The 18,682-nt window shown below is 53.2% G+C and overlaps 7 protein-coding genes across 7 annotated transcripts; 3 read left to right on the plus strand and 4 right to left on the minus strand.

Moving 5' to 3' along the window:
• Positions 1-186: 186 nt before the first annotated feature.
• Positions 187-2,506, minus strand: BO80DRAFT_230624 (uncharacterized protein). Its single transcript, XM_025714461.1, has one exon. The coding sequence runs from the start codon at positions 2,124-2,126 to the stop codon at positions 312-314; it is 1,815 nt and encodes a 604-aa protein (XP_025570652.1). The 5' UTR covers positions 2,127-2,506; the 3' UTR covers positions 187-311.
• Positions 2,507-3,463: 957 nt separating this feature from the next.
• Positions 3,464-4,929, minus strand: BO80DRAFT_429167 (60S ribosomal protein uL16). The gene is made up of 3 exons (XM_025720403.1): positions 4,822-4,929; positions 4,437-4,612; positions 3,464-4,379 (listed from the first exon to the last, which is right to left on the minus strand). The coding sequence occupies exons 1-3, from the start codon at positions 4,864-4,866 to the stop codon at positions 3,929-3,931; spliced, it is 672 nt and encodes a 223-aa protein (XP_025570653.1). The 5' UTR covers positions 4,867-4,929; the 3' UTR covers positions 3,464-3,928.
• Positions 4,930-5,309: 380 nt separating this feature from the next.
• BO80DRAFT_429168 (60S ribosomal protein eL30) lies at positions 5,310-6,217 on the minus strand. The gene is made up of 5 exons (XM_025720404.1): positions 6,178-6,217; positions 5,931-6,029; positions 5,836-5,873; positions 5,643-5,759; positions 5,310-5,510 (listed from the first exon to the last, which is right to left on the minus strand). Exons 2-5 carry the CDS (start codon positions 6,001-6,003, stop codon positions 5,418-5,420), a joined length of 321 nt encoding a protein of 106 aa, XP_025570654.1. The 5' UTR covers positions 6,004-6,029; positions 6,178-6,217; the 3' UTR covers positions 5,310-5,417.
• A 1,614-nt stretch (positions 6,218-7,831) lies between these two features.
• On the minus strand, positions 7,832-8,324 carry BO80DRAFT_230662 (uncharacterized protein). Its single transcript, XM_025714462.1, has one exon. The coding sequence runs from the start codon at positions 8,279-8,281 to the stop codon at positions 7,883-7,885; it is 399 nt and encodes a 132-aa protein (XP_025570655.1). The 5' UTR covers positions 8,282-8,324; the 3' UTR covers positions 7,832-7,882.
• Positions 8,325-8,880: 556 nt separating this feature from the next.
• On the plus strand, positions 8,881-11,243 carry BO80DRAFT_230671 (uncharacterized protein). Its single transcript, XM_025714463.1, has 2 exons — positions 8,881-9,761; positions 9,832-11,243. The coding sequence occupies exons 1-2, from the start codon at positions 9,116-9,118 to the stop codon at positions 11,118-11,120; spliced, it is 1,935 nt and encodes a 644-aa protein (XP_025570656.1). The 5' UTR covers positions 8,881-9,115; the 3' UTR covers positions 11,121-11,243.
• A 579-nt stretch (positions 11,244-11,822) lies between these two features.
• Positions 11,823-12,869, plus strand: BO80DRAFT_505524 (coatomer subunit zeta). The gene is made up of 2 exons (XM_025724493.1): positions 11,823-12,237; positions 12,296-12,869. Exons 1-2 carry the CDS (start codon positions 11,873-11,875, stop codon positions 12,534-12,536), a joined length of 606 nt encoding a protein of 201 aa, XP_025570657.1. The 5' UTR covers positions 11,823-11,872; the 3' UTR covers positions 12,537-12,869.
• A 162-nt stretch (positions 12,870-13,031) lies between these two features.
• BO80DRAFT_497089 (uncharacterized protein) lies at positions 13,032-18,557 on the plus strand. The gene is made up of 7 exons (XM_025724060.1): positions 13,032-13,126; positions 13,185-13,253; positions 13,312-14,894; positions 14,944-15,430; positions 15,590-16,490; positions 16,936-16,993; positions 17,112-18,557. The coding sequence occupies exons 1-7, from the start codon at positions 13,094-13,096 to the stop codon at positions 18,436-18,438; spliced, it is 4,458 nt and encodes a 1,485-aa protein (XP_025570658.1). The 5' UTR covers positions 13,032-13,093; the 3' UTR covers positions 18,439-18,557.
• Positions 18,558-18,682: the final 125 nt, after the last annotated feature.

The following is an 18,682-nucleotide window of genomic DNA, read 5'->3' on the forward strand; positions in this document are numbered from 1 at the left end:
CCCGAACCAATGCATTGGATCCCCTGCGCCCCAAAGTTGCCTCCAGAAAATTCTAACAGCATGGCGAGAGACCATTCTCAATATGTATGTTTGAAACGTAATAGAAACACGTGGCAAATGCATAATTCAGCCACTTATAGCCCCAAAGGAACCAAACCAATAGCTCAGTATTCTTCAATATATGATGCGAAATGCCAGAAACACCAAACTCCCGGCCAAAAGGCAAATGAACTATTCACAATGGAAATCACCAACATGCAATATGTATCGGGGCGGAGAGGGTCATCAACGATCTTCATTGAACAGACTGCTCAGACCTCGCCCCAGCCCCCCAGGCCAGCTGCAACCGGCGCGACAGCACTTCCACTGTCAACACTTCCCCCGATGTCCCAGTAGTTGCGACTGGAGCCGGTGAGTGTCCGACGGCTGGAAATGGCAGACATCTTCGCGCTTTGACTGGCACAGCTGGAGCTGGGGCGGCGGAACTGCTGGCGCAGGATGGGCGACGAAACCCCGGTCGGCCCCGAATGGTGGGATGAGTACTGCGATTGACGGCGAATCTGAGCTTGGGAGTGCGAATGCGCTCGAGCAACGAGTGGGTGGTGCTGCCGGATGATTGCCGCGCGACGAGACGCATCTTGCGGGGCTCGGCGCGGGGAGCCGTGATAAGGGTCGTTGTTGCTGCCTCGGTGGCTAAAGCGGTTCCGCAAGTAACGGAAGGCCATGCTAACATCCAGATCTCGCTCCCAGTACTCCTTCTCCTGCTGAGTGCGAGCGGATTCAGCCAGCGGCTCGGCCGCTGTATTGTTGGCTGGACGACTCATATAGTCGTCATCCTCGATGCCCCATTGGGCTGCGTGCTCTCGACTGCTGGGATCGCCAAGTGTCGGAGAGAAATGGGGAGAGAGAACTGACTCGGTACTCATGCTCGACTCCATAGTCGTAGGGTCCACCGAAGCGGAGGGTGCAGCACCTTCGGGGACGCGATCGAGAGGTATGCCAGCATACTGGTTGGGGATCTCATTGGACATGTTCAGATACGTCGTGAAAGCACCGGGGTGTTCGCAGAGCTGGCTAACAAGGATTCCCAGCTCGTGGGCGATGCGTTGGAGCACTCGAGTCTGCCAGATAGGATGATCTTCCGGCACGGAGCCCAGCTCTTGATGAAGTGCCTCTATGTTGGATGTATAATCTCGCGTCGATGGTGGTTGTTCTTCATCGTCGGTGCATGGTAGCGACTCACCAAAAAGAACAGACAGTAAGGAGTCGTCGATTCCGATGAGATCTCGAATAACCTTGCGCGTAATGCGCTGCCACAGAGACTCGTCTCCCTCTGCATCTTGCTCTGCCGGTGGGTAAGGCTCCGGCTCTTTGGGTGTCTCGAGGACACCATCTGGAACATCCGACACTACGGGGTATGACGCCACTGGATCTGACATGCCACTGACGCGACTATCACGTCTCCTGCGCGTCGCTTTCTCGATCTCCTGCAAGAGCACCCGGCTTTGTTCCATTCTCCATTTCTCAATGCGCTGCCACCGTTCTCTCTCCACATCAGCCTCTTCCTCGTTCGTGATCAAATCCAACTGGCGCTGAACACTTGAGCGACGCCGGGGCTGTAGTCCGGGCCTCCGATGGGGGTTGTACTGCTCATGCTGCCACAGCTGGTTTTGCACGGTCTGGCTAGATGCTTGGAAGCTGCCCAGCCCGTCATGGGCTGGGAGAACAGCCGGAGCCCCTTGATCCTCTTGGACCAAAGACGGAGCCCGAAAAGCGTGGAGTCCATCATCCAGGCTGTCTAGTTCAGTCCCATCGTCGTCTAAAGGATCCTCGAGAGCATCATCGACAGACTCGCTTTCTAGGCCGACAGCGGATCGGGTCGCGGTTCCGAAAGAGCCAAAATCGCTGAGACGGGAGACTCCTTGTGTCCGTGGGGTACGATCAGTCGAGGTTGTATGGGTGCGGGCGACGTTGGGCTGCTGGGTGGGCGAAAAGAGCACCCATTCTGTTGCTTCGTTCTCCGGTAGTTGCGATAGCGGGGAGGAGAGGTCCGGGGCTGGTGGGGGTAGGGAGTTCGAATAAGAGGGGCGACGGCGGGGAACTTGGGGAGGTAGACGAAAAGCCATGGGTTGACTGGGGGAGTCGAAGAAACGCGGTGGTCGTCGGGTTTGAGGTAGCCGTTGGGGAGGGCAAGATAGCGAGATAAGAAGGCCAGTTATCGATCGCGGTGGATCTCCCCCGCGTGACCGCGTCGTGGATGGAGGGGAGGAACAAGTAGACGACGAACGAGACAAACACGATATATAGCAATGAAACAGCCTTAGGGTGAAGATCTCGACTTCGACACAGAAAATAAAACAAAACCAGACAGGTCCGATAGCGGTGGTTCGGACACGAGGCCTGCGCTCGCTGATGATTCGGAGATGACGTGGGAGGGACAAGATAAGACGTGAGTTTAAACCAGGGAAAAATGTTCCATGGTCGAGAGGGTGGTCAGGAAATGGTACCCCTCTTCAATCGGAGGAATCAGACGAGTCGTACGAGCAGTAACAGTACCTAGATGGTCGATAGATCGCAGACAGGAAGGAAAAGTCAACCGGACGAAGTGAACCCGGATGATGCTAGTCACCAGACCGGGTTGGCGGATGGTTTGTTTTTGAAACAACTGGTTCCCGCGATGAGAGGAAAAAAAACTAAAATTTTCTTCGAGAAAAGATATCCACTGTTGGAAACAACGTGGATAAATATATCTCTTGTTCTTTGTCTGCTAAGCGCTTAGCATAATAGTCTTGTCAATAGCGTCGTGACATGAAGGCCCAGGCAGCCTCAAACAAAGACACCTGAGGATGAGGGGTGCGTTCACTATCGAAATCCGATCAACTGCATCGCGACGATCGGCTGATCGACGCCTGCCTGTCGAATCCATCTGTCGATATCACCACCACTGGTACTCCGTAGGAGTTCCGGGCCGCTGCCAACTCACCACCGCTTCGGAGAGCTGAGGTACTTACGCTGCCTTGCTCGCCCCGGTCTCCCCCTTGATTCGAGTTTGCTCTGCACCAAGGTCAAGCCATCCTGGGATCAGCCAGTGTTGATCACCCCATCGCACTCCACCGGCTCTGATCTCAATGACATGTCATATCCCGCCTTCCCTGCATGGCCCAAAGCGAGGCTGACCGTCAGGGGCTCGGTCCAGTCTTCCACTCCCTCCCCTCTTTCCTCTCAGCTGGCGTGGCTGTCTTCCGATCTGCAGCCCCTCCTTTGGGTCACACCGTATACGTCTGCCATAGATCACGTCAATGAGTTTGTATACTTGCTTCGTATTGGGCTTGCGGCTATCACACAACCGCGAATCGTGAGAGTAGAGAATACAGTCAAGTATAGCTGCGTGAATGAGAGGCCTGAGTGTGTACTCTCTCGCCTGTGAGACTCGACGCTATAGATCTTGCAGGACAATACCTGAATATGTTATTGTACTAATAAGATAACCTTGCCAAGGATACAGTCCCTAAGGGAGTACTTTGTACAGAAGGGTCGGGTTGGTTCACTGCATAGGTCGTACCACAATAGCAAGATCTAGTAGTCGAGTGTATTGGAATCGACACCAGACCAGGAGTCGATAGGCCTATCCAGCTGAGGCTGGAACCCATAACGATACTCCGTAGGCCAGACCAGTATCTAGTGCAGATAACCAGATTTGAGGCTGAAACCATCGATCGAGTAGAACACGTGCACAGCAGGTACAATGTGAAGCACCCTACAGTCTACAACGGCATTACAATAAACAAGCCGAGGAAATCCGCGTTCAATAACTCCGCCCCATACGTTGAGACACTAAATGACATCAAGGATAACAAAACAGGACGTGAAAATTGGGAATAGTTCAATACGTCTCATTTTTTTCGTCCTAAAGCGATTTAACTTCCATCTAAGCCTGAGAAAGGTTCTCGTAGGCGTCGGGGAAACGCTTCATGTTCTCCTCAACGAGACCGTGGCCACGCAGGAACTGGACGTAAGCACCATCCTGCTTGAGCTTGCCCTCCTGGCGGAGCTGGACGTAGTCCTCGCGGCGGACGGGAGTGAAACCCCAGTTCTTGGAGACGATGATCTTTTGGCGACCGGGGAACTTGTACATGGAACGGCGGAGAGCCTCGATGGCGGCAGCGCGGTTGGCGTCACGGGTGCGGACGGACAGGATGATCTGGCCGATGTTCACACGGGCAACGGTACCCTGGGGCTTACCGAAGGCACCACGCATACCGGTCTGGAGACGATCGGCTCCGGCGCAAGACAACATCTTGTTGATACGGATGACGTGGAAGGGGTGCACACGGACACGAAGGTGGAAACCTTCCTTACCGGCGATCTTGACGAGGTACCTGAAGGTCTAGGTTAGTGGATGGTCGGGCGGGTTGGGTTGTGGCGGGTCGACATACTTGTTGGCACAGATACGGGCGGCTTCGAGAGCCTCGGAGGACAGCTGCTCGTACTCGTTGGAGACCAGGTGCACGCAGAGAGGGAAGTCATCGACGTTGGCCTTCTTACGACCCAGATCGAAGATACGAATCTTGGGGTCGGGAACACCACGGTTGAACCGGGACTTAGGGTAGGGCTATCATCCAGGCATCGTGTTAGTCTTCATCATCTTCTTCGAACGCTTCTTCTCCTCTCTTCCCTATCGGGAAAAGCACGATATCCATCCAGAACACATCTGCGTAGCGCGGCGCCTTATCCAAGTGGTTGACACTCTGCTCCCCCACAAGCGAAATCCCGACCGAGAATCCACAAACACACAAAAATCCATCAAGCGATCGAACGCACCTTGTTCTTGCAGTAGCGGTAACATCTCGCGGGACGACGGGCCATTGTGACTGCTGGAAATGGGGCGGCTGCACTTCCTGCGAACGGTGAGGTTGTCGAAAAGGGTGGTGTCGGGGGGCGAAAGGGAAGGGATTATAGGCGCAGGCACTTTCGACGTTGATTTCCAAGCAAGCGTCCGCTACCGAGTGGCACAGCCCTAAACCCTACCCTCTCCACCAATCACCGCCCGCAGCCGCTATGACGCATTTGTCAGATGGGCGGCAACTCATTCTTGCGCATCCTTAGATATCAAACGCAAGACATGTGAGTCAACAGGATTCAAGTGATGAGATTCTGGTATTTATCTAGTGCTTACAAACTGGACTATGGATTATGTGACTCACGAGGTGGAGCTCATCTACCGGATCTCCAGATCGTAGCGATGCGACCGCGCTATCGTCCAGTCACTCCCTACGGTCTTATCTACAGCGTCAAAACAAAAAGCCCAATATAGATGTAAAGTTCATTCTGTCATTATCTAAATCGTGCCGTGACGGTGTACATCATGGCATTCCGCCGTTCAGACATAACATGAAATCATTGACAAAGCTTTACACCTACTGGCTAGAGAGGATGTCGGAGTCACCGGCATCGAGGATAGCCATGGTGGAGGTGCGGAAGAGCTTACCGCAGGCGGTACCGAGCTCAATCTATATGCCAACCAGTTAGCCTGTTGTTCGCACTAGGGATAGTGATATCCATGTCGGGAGAGCTTCTTCAAGACCCAAGCCTAGAGTCCCCGCTCCACATATATTCCACTGATATAGTCGGGTAGCACTCACGTTGTTTCCGGAGAAGTGGTGGACGGGAGCCTTGGCAAGCATGGCGTAGTACTCGAGCTCACTCTTGCGGAGAGGGGGAGTGTTGGCGGCGATGATGACCAGCTTGGCCTTGCCAGACTGTTGGTTTAAAATATTAGTCCGCCGTTCACCTAAATTGTAGTCTGGGTCGACCCAAAGCTGCTGGTGTACTCACGCGGAGGGTCTTGATGGTGGACTTGTAGCCGAGGGTGACTGGATAAGAACAATTAGAGACTGTCGAGAATGTTACAATTTCTGATATGAACATACCCTTTCCGGACTTCATCACAAGCGCCAGGCGCGAGTTGATGGTGTCACCGGTCTTCTTGCTCTTGGGGGCCATCGTTACGCTGAAGTTGAACTAAACTTCTGCATGATCAATTTCAATCAGCATTGGTTCACTCCAATACCAAACCCAGCTAATAAATGCAACCGCTTATCTCGACCATGACAAAAATTTGACAATGATCAAGAAAATCGGGCAATCAGCCGTAGCTTGCGGGGGAATACCACATACCTAAAGGTTTAATGTGGTTGTCGAGAGAAGTGCGCTCCGGCCTCGTCTTTTCAGATTGGGATGAGTAGAGAAAACCTATCACCCGCTCTTTTTTGTGGGTTTGACGAATGTCGGACGGCAATTCCTCCGTTCCGCCCGGGCTGACTCATCGCTAGTTCCAAGAAACGGGCCTCACGTGACTCGGCCCATCAAAGTGGTTGCTAAATGTTTCGTGGCTCTCGCTTTCTCTGCACACCTAGATGGATAATAGCGCAGACAGTGCGGTAGTACATTTGGGTTCCAAGGAACTCATGGTTGATTCTGATACCTAGATCTTGTTATGTCATGTCATAGCTCCAAGCGTCTACGGAGTATACTTTCGCCTTTTTGGAGCGGGTTGCCAAGCAAAGTATACATCATGCCTAAAGTGAGAAGAGGCCTCTGGCAAATGCCACTTCTTGATAGCATCAACAGAGGTGAGCATCGATGCGGAATAATGATATTGATTGTTGATGACTTTAGAGTATCAACTGTGATATATCCATGTGTAATGAACAAGTATCTCTGATCGGAGTATCGGAAACATTGGGTCCGTATGGAGTACTCCGTACCATTCTCCGTATTTGCACCCTGACTCGAGGTGGCCCCTCACTTCGCTTCCACTCAACTAGCATAGTGCAGGAATGTCTTGTTCTCATATATCGATCGGTGTCTGGTTGTTGGCCGATGGTGCTGGATTGGGCGCGTTGCTAGGCTCCCCCTTGACATCAGTAAGGGGACTGATTCCCGCGTGGTGGTTAGAAATTCCGATCCCTGATGTGCCCTAGAGACCTGCATTGGCGGTACTTTCGGAACATGAAACCGCCGATAACCAAATTATCTGATTGACTTCGGTCGATTACTACTCGGAGTACACCATAGGGTAATCTGGTAACAACCCTCTCCTTCCCGTGGCAAACCCTTGCGGCAGCAGAGAAGATGCCGAATTACTCCGTATGCATATCTTGGATACGCAAGTATGGAGTCGGACAGGAACCTATGTACTTGTCTTTAGGTTTGGATCGGAATGGATATGGCTTTGATAGAGCGCAGCCTGAGTATGGCTGGCATTTCTACTTATGTTCGGCTATTGGTCATCTATGCGACCCAGCTGCTGCCAGGTGCGGCTTTGGAATGCTTGATACTATCAAAGTATTCTTCATCAGGCAACTACTAGTAGTATCAACGATACCTCTATGTTCTAATGGCCGGTCTGCAGGGTTTGGCCTCGCCCACCAGGGAGGTTCCCCGGTTGCATTCAAGTAGATATACTCCGTGATGCTCCAATACCTTCTAATAACTCCCTAAGGAATGATACTAAAGTCATTCCTGATATCTGTTGTTGGCTGAGGTGGAGTCCGGCACCTGCAGTGCATTCCGGGTGCTTAATGTAGGGAAGAGGTTAAATACTCGGGATTAGGGGTAGGCCAAGCAGTTGTTTCAGAAAAGAACTGGTCATGCAATATGTGTTTAGATATAGGAGGCTTCAGGGGCCGCGGAATACATGCCATTCAATATATAGATAGTATGACACAGGCCAGTCACTTGACGGAGTATATTTCTCGAAGAAGAGATTGCCAGCAATACTCCGTCCAAGCACCGAGACCTCTCTAATTAAATCATTATGTGTTTATCCGCTGTCACGAAGCCTGCCTGCTACTAAACCCATCCCAACGGGTATCATCTACTAGGATCTGATACTCCCTCCCTGGTTTGTAATCGACATACAACACACGGATGCTATCTGGCACCCCTGAATCTCTCCGATGAACAAGGATGACTGCACCTCGTAGTCCTGGTAACTGGCAACTGTGCAGCCGTTGCAGCGAGCCTTACATAAGTGGTCCGAAGACAGCCCTGCTGATGTGTGGATGCATGGCCGGGAACCGTCACAGCGGACGTGGCGCAGGATGTAGGTTCTGTTCGCCCCCCTGAGGGCGGAAATACATGATTGGATGACAGGGGTGATTACGATGATGAATACGATGGGGATTCGGCTTAGACTGACAGATGGCTGGACCCTGTACGCCGCAAGGAACTCAAGGGAGGGAGGAGGGGTGCGCATTGCTATCTTTATCGTTGCCATGTGTTGGCTGTGTTGTCGCCTAGGTGAGGGCCCGGAGTTGGTGTATGTTTGGTATTGATGTTGCCTTCTCGCCGCGGATGAGGGCCATCGCATCTGCCTGGGCTGGAGGAAAAAAAGACCGTGGTTCAGGACTCGGATAACAGTTGTAACTATCCCACGGAGGGAATTGTCATAGTCACTCTATGTGGTCATAATTCGATATTTCGAGAAAAGGGGGCATGCTTTGTGTAACTTTGGTAATATTACCTCCCGACGACGGAGTCTGGAGTTGCCCCGGCTGAGAAATCCCCAGGCCAACCAGGCCCCAACTGGTCACGTATGGTAAGCCCCGGGGTCTCAGCCTGCCAAATACGGCCGTTCCCATCGACAGGCCAGACGGACATCGTGCCCATCAACCCAATCGAACCAAATGCGCCCACCTATTCTCATTAATCGTCTCCTCTCTTCTCCCCCCCCAAGGTTTTTCTCCCTCCCTCATGTTTGTCGGATCCATCCCTAACTTGCGATCCATCCGCCAGGCTTTGTCTGCGTATTTAATCTCCCCCCTGTCCTTGCTTGTTGCTTTCGAGATCGACTTTCTCGACGGAGGCTAGCCGGGCCAGCCATTCTGAACGATTCCACCCCCCCACCGAGATAGTCACCTTAGTGCCCACTGTGTTTTGACCGCTACAACTGCTCTCGGCCTCCGTTCCTTAAATTTATCGACTTAATTTCCCGGCGGTTTCATACCAGTTTTAAACCCCAGAGGCCTTTCTTCCCGTTCCCCTTTCTGGGTCGCTTTGCGTCTCTTGGAATCAACCTACGTTTCTGGTGTGACCTTCATTGTCGGTGAACATGTCTGCGACACCTCGCAAGCCCAGTACTTCGGGCAATTCCACCAGATCCTCCACTGCAGAAAACCATACGGTCAACGGCACTTCATCGCGCACGCACACCCGGTCCCCCAGTGCATCGACAAATGGCGTCTCTCGCTCCCCCTCCCTTCGTGCTTCGACTCCGGTCTCTGCGCGTGCTGCGGCTCGGAAACCTGGTCGCTCCAATCTAAGCACCTCGAGTGCTCCGAAAGTCACTCCCAGCCCGTCCGATGAAGAGGCCCGGGCTCAGAATGCAGCACTCATTGATGACCTCAAGGAGCAGTTGCAGAAAGCCGAAACGGCCTCGGAACAATACCGCAAGCAGTTGGGTGTCCTTCAGATGCGGCTTGACGAGGCGGTCAGCGAGCAAGGCAAGTTGGAGGACCAGAGCCATGAGAGAGATAGCAAGATTGAGGCCCTGAACGGCGAGATCCGTGAACATGTTCGCCAGATTCGCGACTTGGAGCAGGCACATGACCTGGAGCGCAATGCAATGTTACAGGAGAAGGAACAACAGGCTAGTCGAGAAGAGGAGATGCAGGCCACCATCCAGCGCCTGAAGGAGTCGCTGGCCCAAAAGGAGCGGGCCAATGCCGCTGACGCGGATAAAAGTGTGTCTCGCTCTTGTAAGAAGATGCCTTTCTTCTTATCCTCCTCTATTTTACAAAGGTGATTTTTGCTAACTTATTTCTTCAGCCAGTTTCCGCAACCGAGGGTCGCCGGACGTTGATGGACAATTCGCGCCTTCTTCCCAGATCGAGCGAAGCCCTTCACGGAATAACTCGAAGCTTCTGCTGCAGAAGGATAAGTTGATTGAATCTCTCCGACTCGAGCTGGCCGAGTCCCAGATCAAACTCGTCGAAATGGAGAACAAGGGTGGTGGCAGACAGCGGGAGTTGGAGAAGGAGCTTCTGGAAGCCCGCATGGCCAACGCCCGCTTGATGGAGGACAACGAAAGCTACCAATTGCTTCTCAGTGAGAGGACCCTGAACGGTGACTTCACCAAGGGTGACTTCATGCAACAAGCCCATCCAGACACCGCGGAAGACGTCAAGGAGCCAAGCAGCGGCTTGGGCTCCTTGGCCGATGAGCTTGAATCTGTCGATGCTAGAGCAGAGACTGATAACAACCGCAAGCTTGAGACGGAGATCAAGGCACTCAAAGACCAGAACAAGGCTCTCACGCTTTACATTGAGCGCATCATTAGCCGACTCCTGCAGCACGATGGTTTCGAAACCATCCTTGACAAGAACGAGAATGATCCCCCGTCCAAGCCGATGCCTGCGCACAGCAACAAAGAGCTTCCGCCGACTCCTCCTGAGAAGGATGATGCTCAGTCTTTCCTCCAGAGAGCCAAGTCGGCCGTTCACGCTCCGAACAATCGGCCTCTCACCCAGCCCCGGTCACGCCCCACCAGTTATATGCCCCCACCGACCAGTATGCCTACCGCTCATGAAAACCCAGAGACGGCTCCCAGCATTCCCCTTCGTGCTCAATCGATTCGGGGTCATCGTCGCACGCGGTCGGAACAGACGGACGTCGGAGCTGCAACTGTCGTTGGTCAGATGTACCGGGGACGCAACTCGGGTGGTCCGATCAGTCCTACCCTCATGGGTCCTGGATCTCGCCAAAGCGCATTCTCTGGGGCAAGCATCATGTCGAGCATGAGTGCCGGTGGTCGTGCTCCGTCTCTGTCCAGCCAGCCGGAGCACAGCCGTTTAAGTAGCTCGGATAGTATTACGAGTGACCCTGCTGGTGACACGGCATCTACAGGTGCAACCTCAAGCTCCCCGCGTTCGAGCACTGGCATGACCAACTATACCGGGGCAGTGATGACCCAGAACAAGCTGCGCCCTCTGCGACTTGTCAGCGAGACCAAATTGGCCGAGGAAGAGGAAGCTGCACGCAAGAAGGCTAACCGAGGAAGCTGGATCTCGTGGTTCAACCGTCCCAACACCGGCGACGCCACCCAGCCTTCGACCTGAGCGCATTAGGCTCATGGAAAGTGCGGGGTAGATTTCCCGCCTGCAGCTAGGGGGACTCCTGCTCTTTGTGTTATTCACCGTTAATCTGCATGATCTTCTCGGGCCTTGATGGCGGGTTCTTGACCGCTACGGTTGAACGCTAACATTCTTCTTCGGTGTTGATCATCATCCAGGTGTTGAGCCGATTATGGCCCAGTTTGCCTTTCCAAGCAGCTGGCACTTTTTCGCGTCCACTTTATTGCTATTTATTTTATATTGGAAATGTGATAGACGACCACATTGAAACGTGTGATGATGCCAGACATGGGTATTGCTTGGACACTCTTTTTATCCCCCACAGTGACTACTCTCGGACGCGACGAATCTGCTTGCTTGTTGATGCCCCTCCTTTTTCTGATGAACATACATATGGTCTATACTCCGTTGTGCGAGTGAAATTGTTTTGTGCTATTTGTCGTTAATGATGCTGTCTAGAACTTGTATTATAGAGATAGTAAGTAAATATGAATATATACCAAACACAGGGTCGTAGTTAATTATAAGGTCATCCCAAAGCACCTTATACTGCAAATTAATAGATGTCACTGGTGATAGAAACAGGGAGTCGAGGGGCTGATCTCCTGTATACTCCGGAACAACGTTCGAGCGGCGTCCGGATTGCGGCCAGCTTGACGGTAAATAGTTGGACTCCGATTGCAACCCCGGAGCTATCACCACGTTACTAGTCTGATATCCCCAGACCATTGCCCACCATGCCCGGTTCTCTCTCGCTCTTTGCCGTCAATGCCGTTCTTTTGATGTCGGCCGACGATGGCTCTCGCATCTTCGCCAAGTACTACTCGCCTCCTCACCCCCCGGCCGGTGCTGCCCCAAACTCGACCGATTACCCCGGAGCGAACCCTTATCCTACCCTGAAAGAGCAGAAGGCATTTGAACAAGGGCTCCTTGAGAAGACCAACAAGCAGACTAGCGATGTGATTCTCTACGACAACCGGATAGTTGTCTTCAAGATGGAGAGCGACGTTATGCTGTATGTGGTGGGAAGCGCCGACGAGAACGAAGTGCTGCTCTACAATGTGGTCCTGTCGCTGAGAGATGCTCTGGGCATCCTTTTCAAGTACGGTCCCTTAATCCTGATGGAAACTGGGCAATTGGCTAACCTCTCTGTTCTTCAGGGGCGCAACCGACAAGCGCACAATCGTCGAGAACTACGACCTGGTCGCCCTGGCCATCGACGAAATCATCGACGATGGAATCATTCTGGAAACCGACCCTGTGCTAATTGCCTCGCGCGTGAGCCGCGCCCCTGCCCCCGATGCGCCGAACCTGAAGAGCATCGACCTGTCCGAACAAGGTCTGCTTAATGCCTGGGAGCTTGGAAAGCGGCGTCTGGCGGAGGGACTGCGGCAGATGTAAACGGTGTACTTGAACTATTGACGTTGACGGTCTTGCTTTTCTATTGATGCATTCTGATGTGCCTTTTCCTTTCTGTCCCATTATATCTTTTGCTGTCTTATCCGGCTGGTCCTGGCGTGGTATTGTGCGCATTGCTCATTGTTTAATCATGTCCATTTACAACACTATTAGCCCCCGCATTTCTTTGTTGCGGGGATTGAGGTACCGATAGAGATACTCCTTGATGTTTTGCTGTGAGAATACCGCTTCTTATCTGGTGTTGTGGGCTACCCAGGGTCGTATGTATAAGCAGATGACAATGTGAGGTCATAGCAGGATTGACAGCATGTGCGCAATCAACAGGGCCATGCTATAAGACGCAATGCATAGAAAGATGCGTCAAAATCTTGTGGTGGGAGACTGAAGGTGATAGACCAGTATGGAAAGCATGCCTCCATAGGCGAAAAGCGCCCCGCATACGTCACGCCGACTCCGAACGGGTGCAAAACTCTTGACCACCGCATCAACTCAGCGCAACAGCTTCGCTCTTTGGGGAACAGGACAAAGGACATTCAAAGATGAAGCAGCGATTCTCGTCCTTGGATGTCAAGGTCTGCAACCCGAGCAACCTCCCTTTGCCGACAGCCGCAAGAACTCACACAATGCCAGGTCATCTCCCAGGAACTTGCATCGGAGTTAGTCAACCTACGAGTTTCGAACATCTACGACCTCTCCTCGGTAGGTGAAGACCTTTTTACAACGCATACACCACCTAAACTTTATACTCTTCATCTAGCGAATTTTCCTTTTCAAACTCGCCAAACCCGACCATCGCAAACAGCTCGTTGTCGACTCCGGATTCCGCTGCCATGTCACCCAGTACTCCCGAGCGACTGCTACGACGCCCACTCCTTTCGTGACGCGCATGCGCAAGTACCTCAAATCGCGAAGAGTCACGTCTATTGAGCAGATTGGCACGGATCGAATCATCGACTTCTCCTTCAGCGATGGCATGTACCACATGTTCCTGGAGTTCTTTGCCGGCGGCAACATCATCATCACGGACCGCGAATACAATATCCTTGCGCTGTTCCGGCAAGTGCCAGCCGGCGATGGACAAGAGGAGACCCGCGTCGGACTCAAATACACGGTCACCAACAAGCAGAATTATCATGGTGTCCCCGATATCACGCTAGAGAGGATCAAGGAGACTGTGGAGAAGGCAAAGGCCCTGTTTGCACAAGAGGGCAGTGCGCCGAAGAAGATCAAGAAGAAGAATTTGGATGTGTTGCGAAAGGCTTTGTCCCAGGGATTTCCGGAATACCCTCCCCTGTTGCTGGACCATGCGTTCGCCGTGAAGGCGGTTGACCCCGCTACCCCGCTCGACGAGGTTCTTCAGGATGAGGCTCTTCTGCAGAAGGTCATGGATGTTCTGGAGGAAGCAAGAGGCGAAACGGCTAAGTTGGCTACTGAGGAGAATCATCCGGGGTATATTGTTGCGAAGGAGGATACCCGGCCAGTTGCGGAATCGACGTCTCAGGATGAGGGATCCTCCAAGAAGGCGGCACTTCTATATGAGGACTTTCACCCTTTCAAGCCTCGGCAATTTGAAGGGAAACCAGGTGTTACTATCTTGGAGTTCCCTTCCTTCAATGTTACAGTTGATGAATACTTTTCATCGATTGAAACGCAGAAATTAGAGTCGCGGCTCACGGAGCGTGAAGAGGCCGCAAAGAAGAAGCTTGATGCCGTCAGACAGGAGCATGCCAAGCGCATTGGCGCTCTGAAGGAGGTCCAGGAATTGCATATTCGCAAGGCGGCTGCAATTGAAGACAATGTCTACCGGGTCCAAGAAGCGATGGATGCGGTCAATGGCCTCATTGCTCAGGGCATGGACTGGGTTGAAATCGCCCGCCTTATTGAGATGGAGCAGGGCAGAGGAAACCCAGTGGCGGGAATTATCAAACTACCATTGAAGCTTCACGAGAACACGATTACCTTGCTACTAGGAGAGGCGGGCGAAGAGCAGGATGAAGGCGAGGAGCTGTTTTCGGGCTATGAGTCTGGCTCAGAAGATGAACAGGAGGCAGCTAGCAAGGACCAGCAACAGTCGAACATGCTGACGATCGATATTGATCTCGGGCTTTCTCCTTGGGCTAACGCAACACAGTACTATGAGCAAAAGAAGATGGCTGCCGTGAAGGAGCAGAGGACAACGCAATCGTCGACTAAGGCACTCAAGAGTCACGAGAAGAAAGTGACCGACGACTTGAAACGCAGCTTGAAGCAGGAGAAGCAAGTCCTTCGGCCTGCCAGGAAGCCTTTCTGGTTCGAGAAATTCCTCTTCTTCATCTCGTCGGAGGGATATTTGGTCTTGGGGTATGTCTGATTTGTATTGAAAGTTCATGATCTAGTCTAACGATGACAGTGGCCGCGATGCGATGCAGAGTGAGATGCTCTACCGCCGTTACCTCAAGAAAGGTGATGTCTTTGTTCATGCCGATCTAGCAGGCGCGACGCCGATGATCGTGAAGAACAGATCGAACTCGCCTAACGCACCTATACCCCCAAGCACCCTCTCGCAAGCTGGTAATCTCTGCGTTGCTACGTCCAGCGCCTGGGACTCCAAGGCAATTATGGCAGCATTTTGGGTCAATGCTAGCCAAGTCAGCAAGACTGCTGACGTGGGTGGCCTCCTCCCTACCGGCGAGTTCCTCATCAAGGGCGAGAAGAACTTCTTGGCTCCTTCGCAGCTCGTCCTGGGATTTGCGGTCTTGTTCCAGGTCAGCAAGGAGAGTCTCCGGAACCATAAGATGCATCGATTTGATGAACCTGTGGCTACTGATGTGCCCGTGGAAGATCTCGAAGAGACAAAAGAAGTAGAGGATAAACCCCCTGTCGAGCCAGAGGCGCAGGTTACTAAGTCTGATGAGCCGGCGGAAACCGAGCAGGCGCAGAGCGCCGAATCTGAAGATGAGCAAGAGGATGATACTGCAATTCCGGCTAAGAATCCATTGCAACGCGGGTCGTCCGAGCCCATTCAGACAGTATCGGCTGCATCGAATGAACCGCAGAACGCTCAACCGGATAATGAAGATGACGAAGAGAAGGAGGAAGAGGCTGGGGAGCCGGATGGTAGCCCTGAAGACGAGAGCGTTCCCGCATCACAGAACCAGGGCATGCGGGAACTTTCAGCAAGAGAAAAACGGCTGGCTAGGAAAGAGGGCAACTCAGCGACTGCAACCAACGGAACGTCAGCCAAATCAGCCAATAACAAGCAGGCTCCTGCTCCAAGTCGGGGTAAAAAAGCCAAGGCAAAGAAAGCTGCGGCGAAGTACGCTGATCAGGATGAAGAAGACCGCGAACTGGCTCTTCGCCTACTAGGTGCCAAGAGCGCCAAAGCTGAAAAGGCTGCAGCAGAAGCTGAAGCCAAGGCCAAGCGTGAAAGGGAAGCAGAGGAAGCGAAGAAACGCCGCAGGGCACAGCACGAACGCGCCGCTGAAGCGGAGCGCAAACGGCAAGCTCTCTTTGAAGGCAGTGCCGAAGACTACGACGAAGAAACGGCTGCTACAGAGGCAGCGGACCTGGAGTGGATCCCTGCACTGATTGGCACTCCTCATCCGGAAGATGAGATTCTCGCCGCCATTCCTGTGTGTGCGCCCTGGGCGGCACTGGGTCGGTATAAGTACCGGACCAAGCTGCAGCCCGGTACCGTGAAGAAGGGTAAGGCTGTCAAGGAGATCATCGGACGGTGGGTAGCCGAAACGACGACCGGAAAGGTCAAGAAGGAACACGCCGAGGACGCTGGCATCGACCGAGCTACAGCTGAGAAGCTGCGTGCGCGGGAAGGAGACCTGATCAAGGGTTGGAAAGACACTGAGGTCATCAACAGCGTCCCCGTTGGCAAGGTGCGCATCATGACAGGGTCAGCATCCAGCGGAGGCGACAAGGGCAAGGGTAAAGGGGGAGGCGGCGGTGGAAACAAGGGAGGAAAGGGGGGAAAGAAGAAATAGATGCCTGCTTGGTTGATTGGATATAAGCCGATGTACATGATTACATCTATGGATTATTAGGATTGCACTGCTGGGTGTGCCTGATTCTGATCGATCAGACCACCGATGATGACGAGAGGAAATAACAAGACCAAAGTCTACAGGCATATATTTTCCGCTTGCATTCTCTCATCCTATTGGCTGTGTTGTGTAGAGGATGATGTCGAAGTGGTTGGAAACCTGAAAATGGCTGCATCTGGCCTGGTCGGCTTAGTCACGGCCCCCGACGTCATCGCGAAGATTTTCGAATTGATCTTCGCCGACATCCAGAAGCCCAAGAAGTCTTAATTGTCTGGCAGCAATCACTCGGGCCGGACACGCCAGTGGAGCAGACACACCCGCAGACCCCCGAATCACAAGTCGCCCAGGACCTGATAGCCCCCACCACCGCGAAATTTGTTGCCTATACCGCTTACTATACGAATCGTGACTCACCCCGCGATCGATCGTTCCTCTGCCTGTCCGGGGAACGAATATCACCAGTCAATCTGGTTCTGCTCCTGTCTCGCCTCATTGCTGGCGGTCTCCCGCGCAGCTTTGCTAGGTTCGCGTCCACCACAGCCACCATGCCGTCCAAAGCTTCCACCCGCATCGTGTCGGTCCGCCGACTCAACCAAGAAGGCCCCGGAGATCGATCCCTCGCGGAGTGGTGGGCCAACGAGCGCGACAATAATACCCCTGAAGCAGCCGCTATCGAGGAAGCGGCGCAACTGCTACGCACCAGCGATATCCCGGTGGCTTTTCCTACAGAGACAGTATATGGACTGGGCGCAGACGCGACGCGGAGTAATGCAGTGCAAGGGATCTACAAGGCGAAGCAAAGGCCGTCCGACAACCCGTTAATCATACACGTCGACTCACTTGGTATGCTGGAGCGAATACTCAACCCCGAGCATGAGAGCCCAACGCGCCTCACGACGACCGCGAAGAACGCCATCCCCGCCATCTACAACTCCGTCATCTCTCGCTTCTGGCCCGGCCCTCTTACCATCCTTCTCTCTAACCCCTCCGGCTCCCCCCTCGCGAGTGAAGTCACCTCCAAACTCACTACATTTGGTGTGCGCATGCCCTCGTCCCCGCTCGCGCGCTTGTTGATCCATGTGACGGATCGGCCACTGGCGGCTCCCTCGGCCAACGCCTCGACCAAGCCCTCCCCGACGGCGGCAGAACACGTATACCATGACCTGGAGGGTCGCATTGAGCTCATCCTCGACGGTGGTTCCTGTGGTGTCGGAGTTGAGAGTACAGTCATCGACGGACTGTCCGACCCCCCTGCTATTCTTCGACCGGGCGGTATTGGGATTGAGGAGCTACGGGAATGCGCTGGGTGGGAGAATGTGCAGATCGGATACCATGATGGCACGCTTGATGTGAAGGAGGTCCCTCGCGCACCGGGGATGAAATACCGACACTACTCGCCCAAGGCGCGGGTGGTGCTTTTCGAGGCCGGTTCGGATGAGCAATGCGTCGCGAAGCATATCCGCAAGGACCTGGAAGATTCGGCGGTCGGTGCGCATATGGTCGGAGTGGTGCGCACGCGAAACTGGAAGCGAGGCATGGGGCTGCTGTCGGAAGATGAAATGCAAAAGACTTTGAAGCACATCCCATCTCTCGTGAACGAGCTGGTGGGGTTCTCTGTTCCGGTGAGCGACCAGGTCAACGGCCGCACTAGTACCAAGGAAACGTTCGACTGCCATCTGGGCACGGATATCAAGTCTATTGCGCAGGGCTTGTTCTCCGCGCTACGGGCCATGGATGAAATGGAGGTAGACGTCATCTACGTCGAGGGAGTGCCTGACCAGCATGGCGATCTGGCGGCTGCGGTCATGAACCGGCTGCGCAAAGCCGCCGGAGCAGAACTGCGGGTATAATAATCACCGTAAACTATAGATTGCATCTTGGCTAGATATCTTGGGATTTTGCGTTGGCTAGAAGTTATAAAATTTTCGGTTATGATAGCATGAATAACAGCAATTAGAGTATTCCATTTAAATGCGCATCAGATATACCCAACCCCGATAGAGGATAGATTTTATGTCTGAAAGCCAGACCCCAAGCACAAAATCTTTCTAGAAGAATTCCATTACACTTTCGATAGACACTATCATCGTTCCC

This window comes from Aspergillus ibericus (genome assembly GCF_003184845.1).
Source record: "Aspergillus ibericus CBS 121593 unplaced genomic scaffold BO80scaffold_59, whole genome shotgun sequence".
NCBI classification, from domain to species: Eukaryota; Fungi; Ascomycota; class Eurotiomycetes; order Eurotiales; family Aspergillaceae; genus Aspergillus; species Aspergillus ibericus.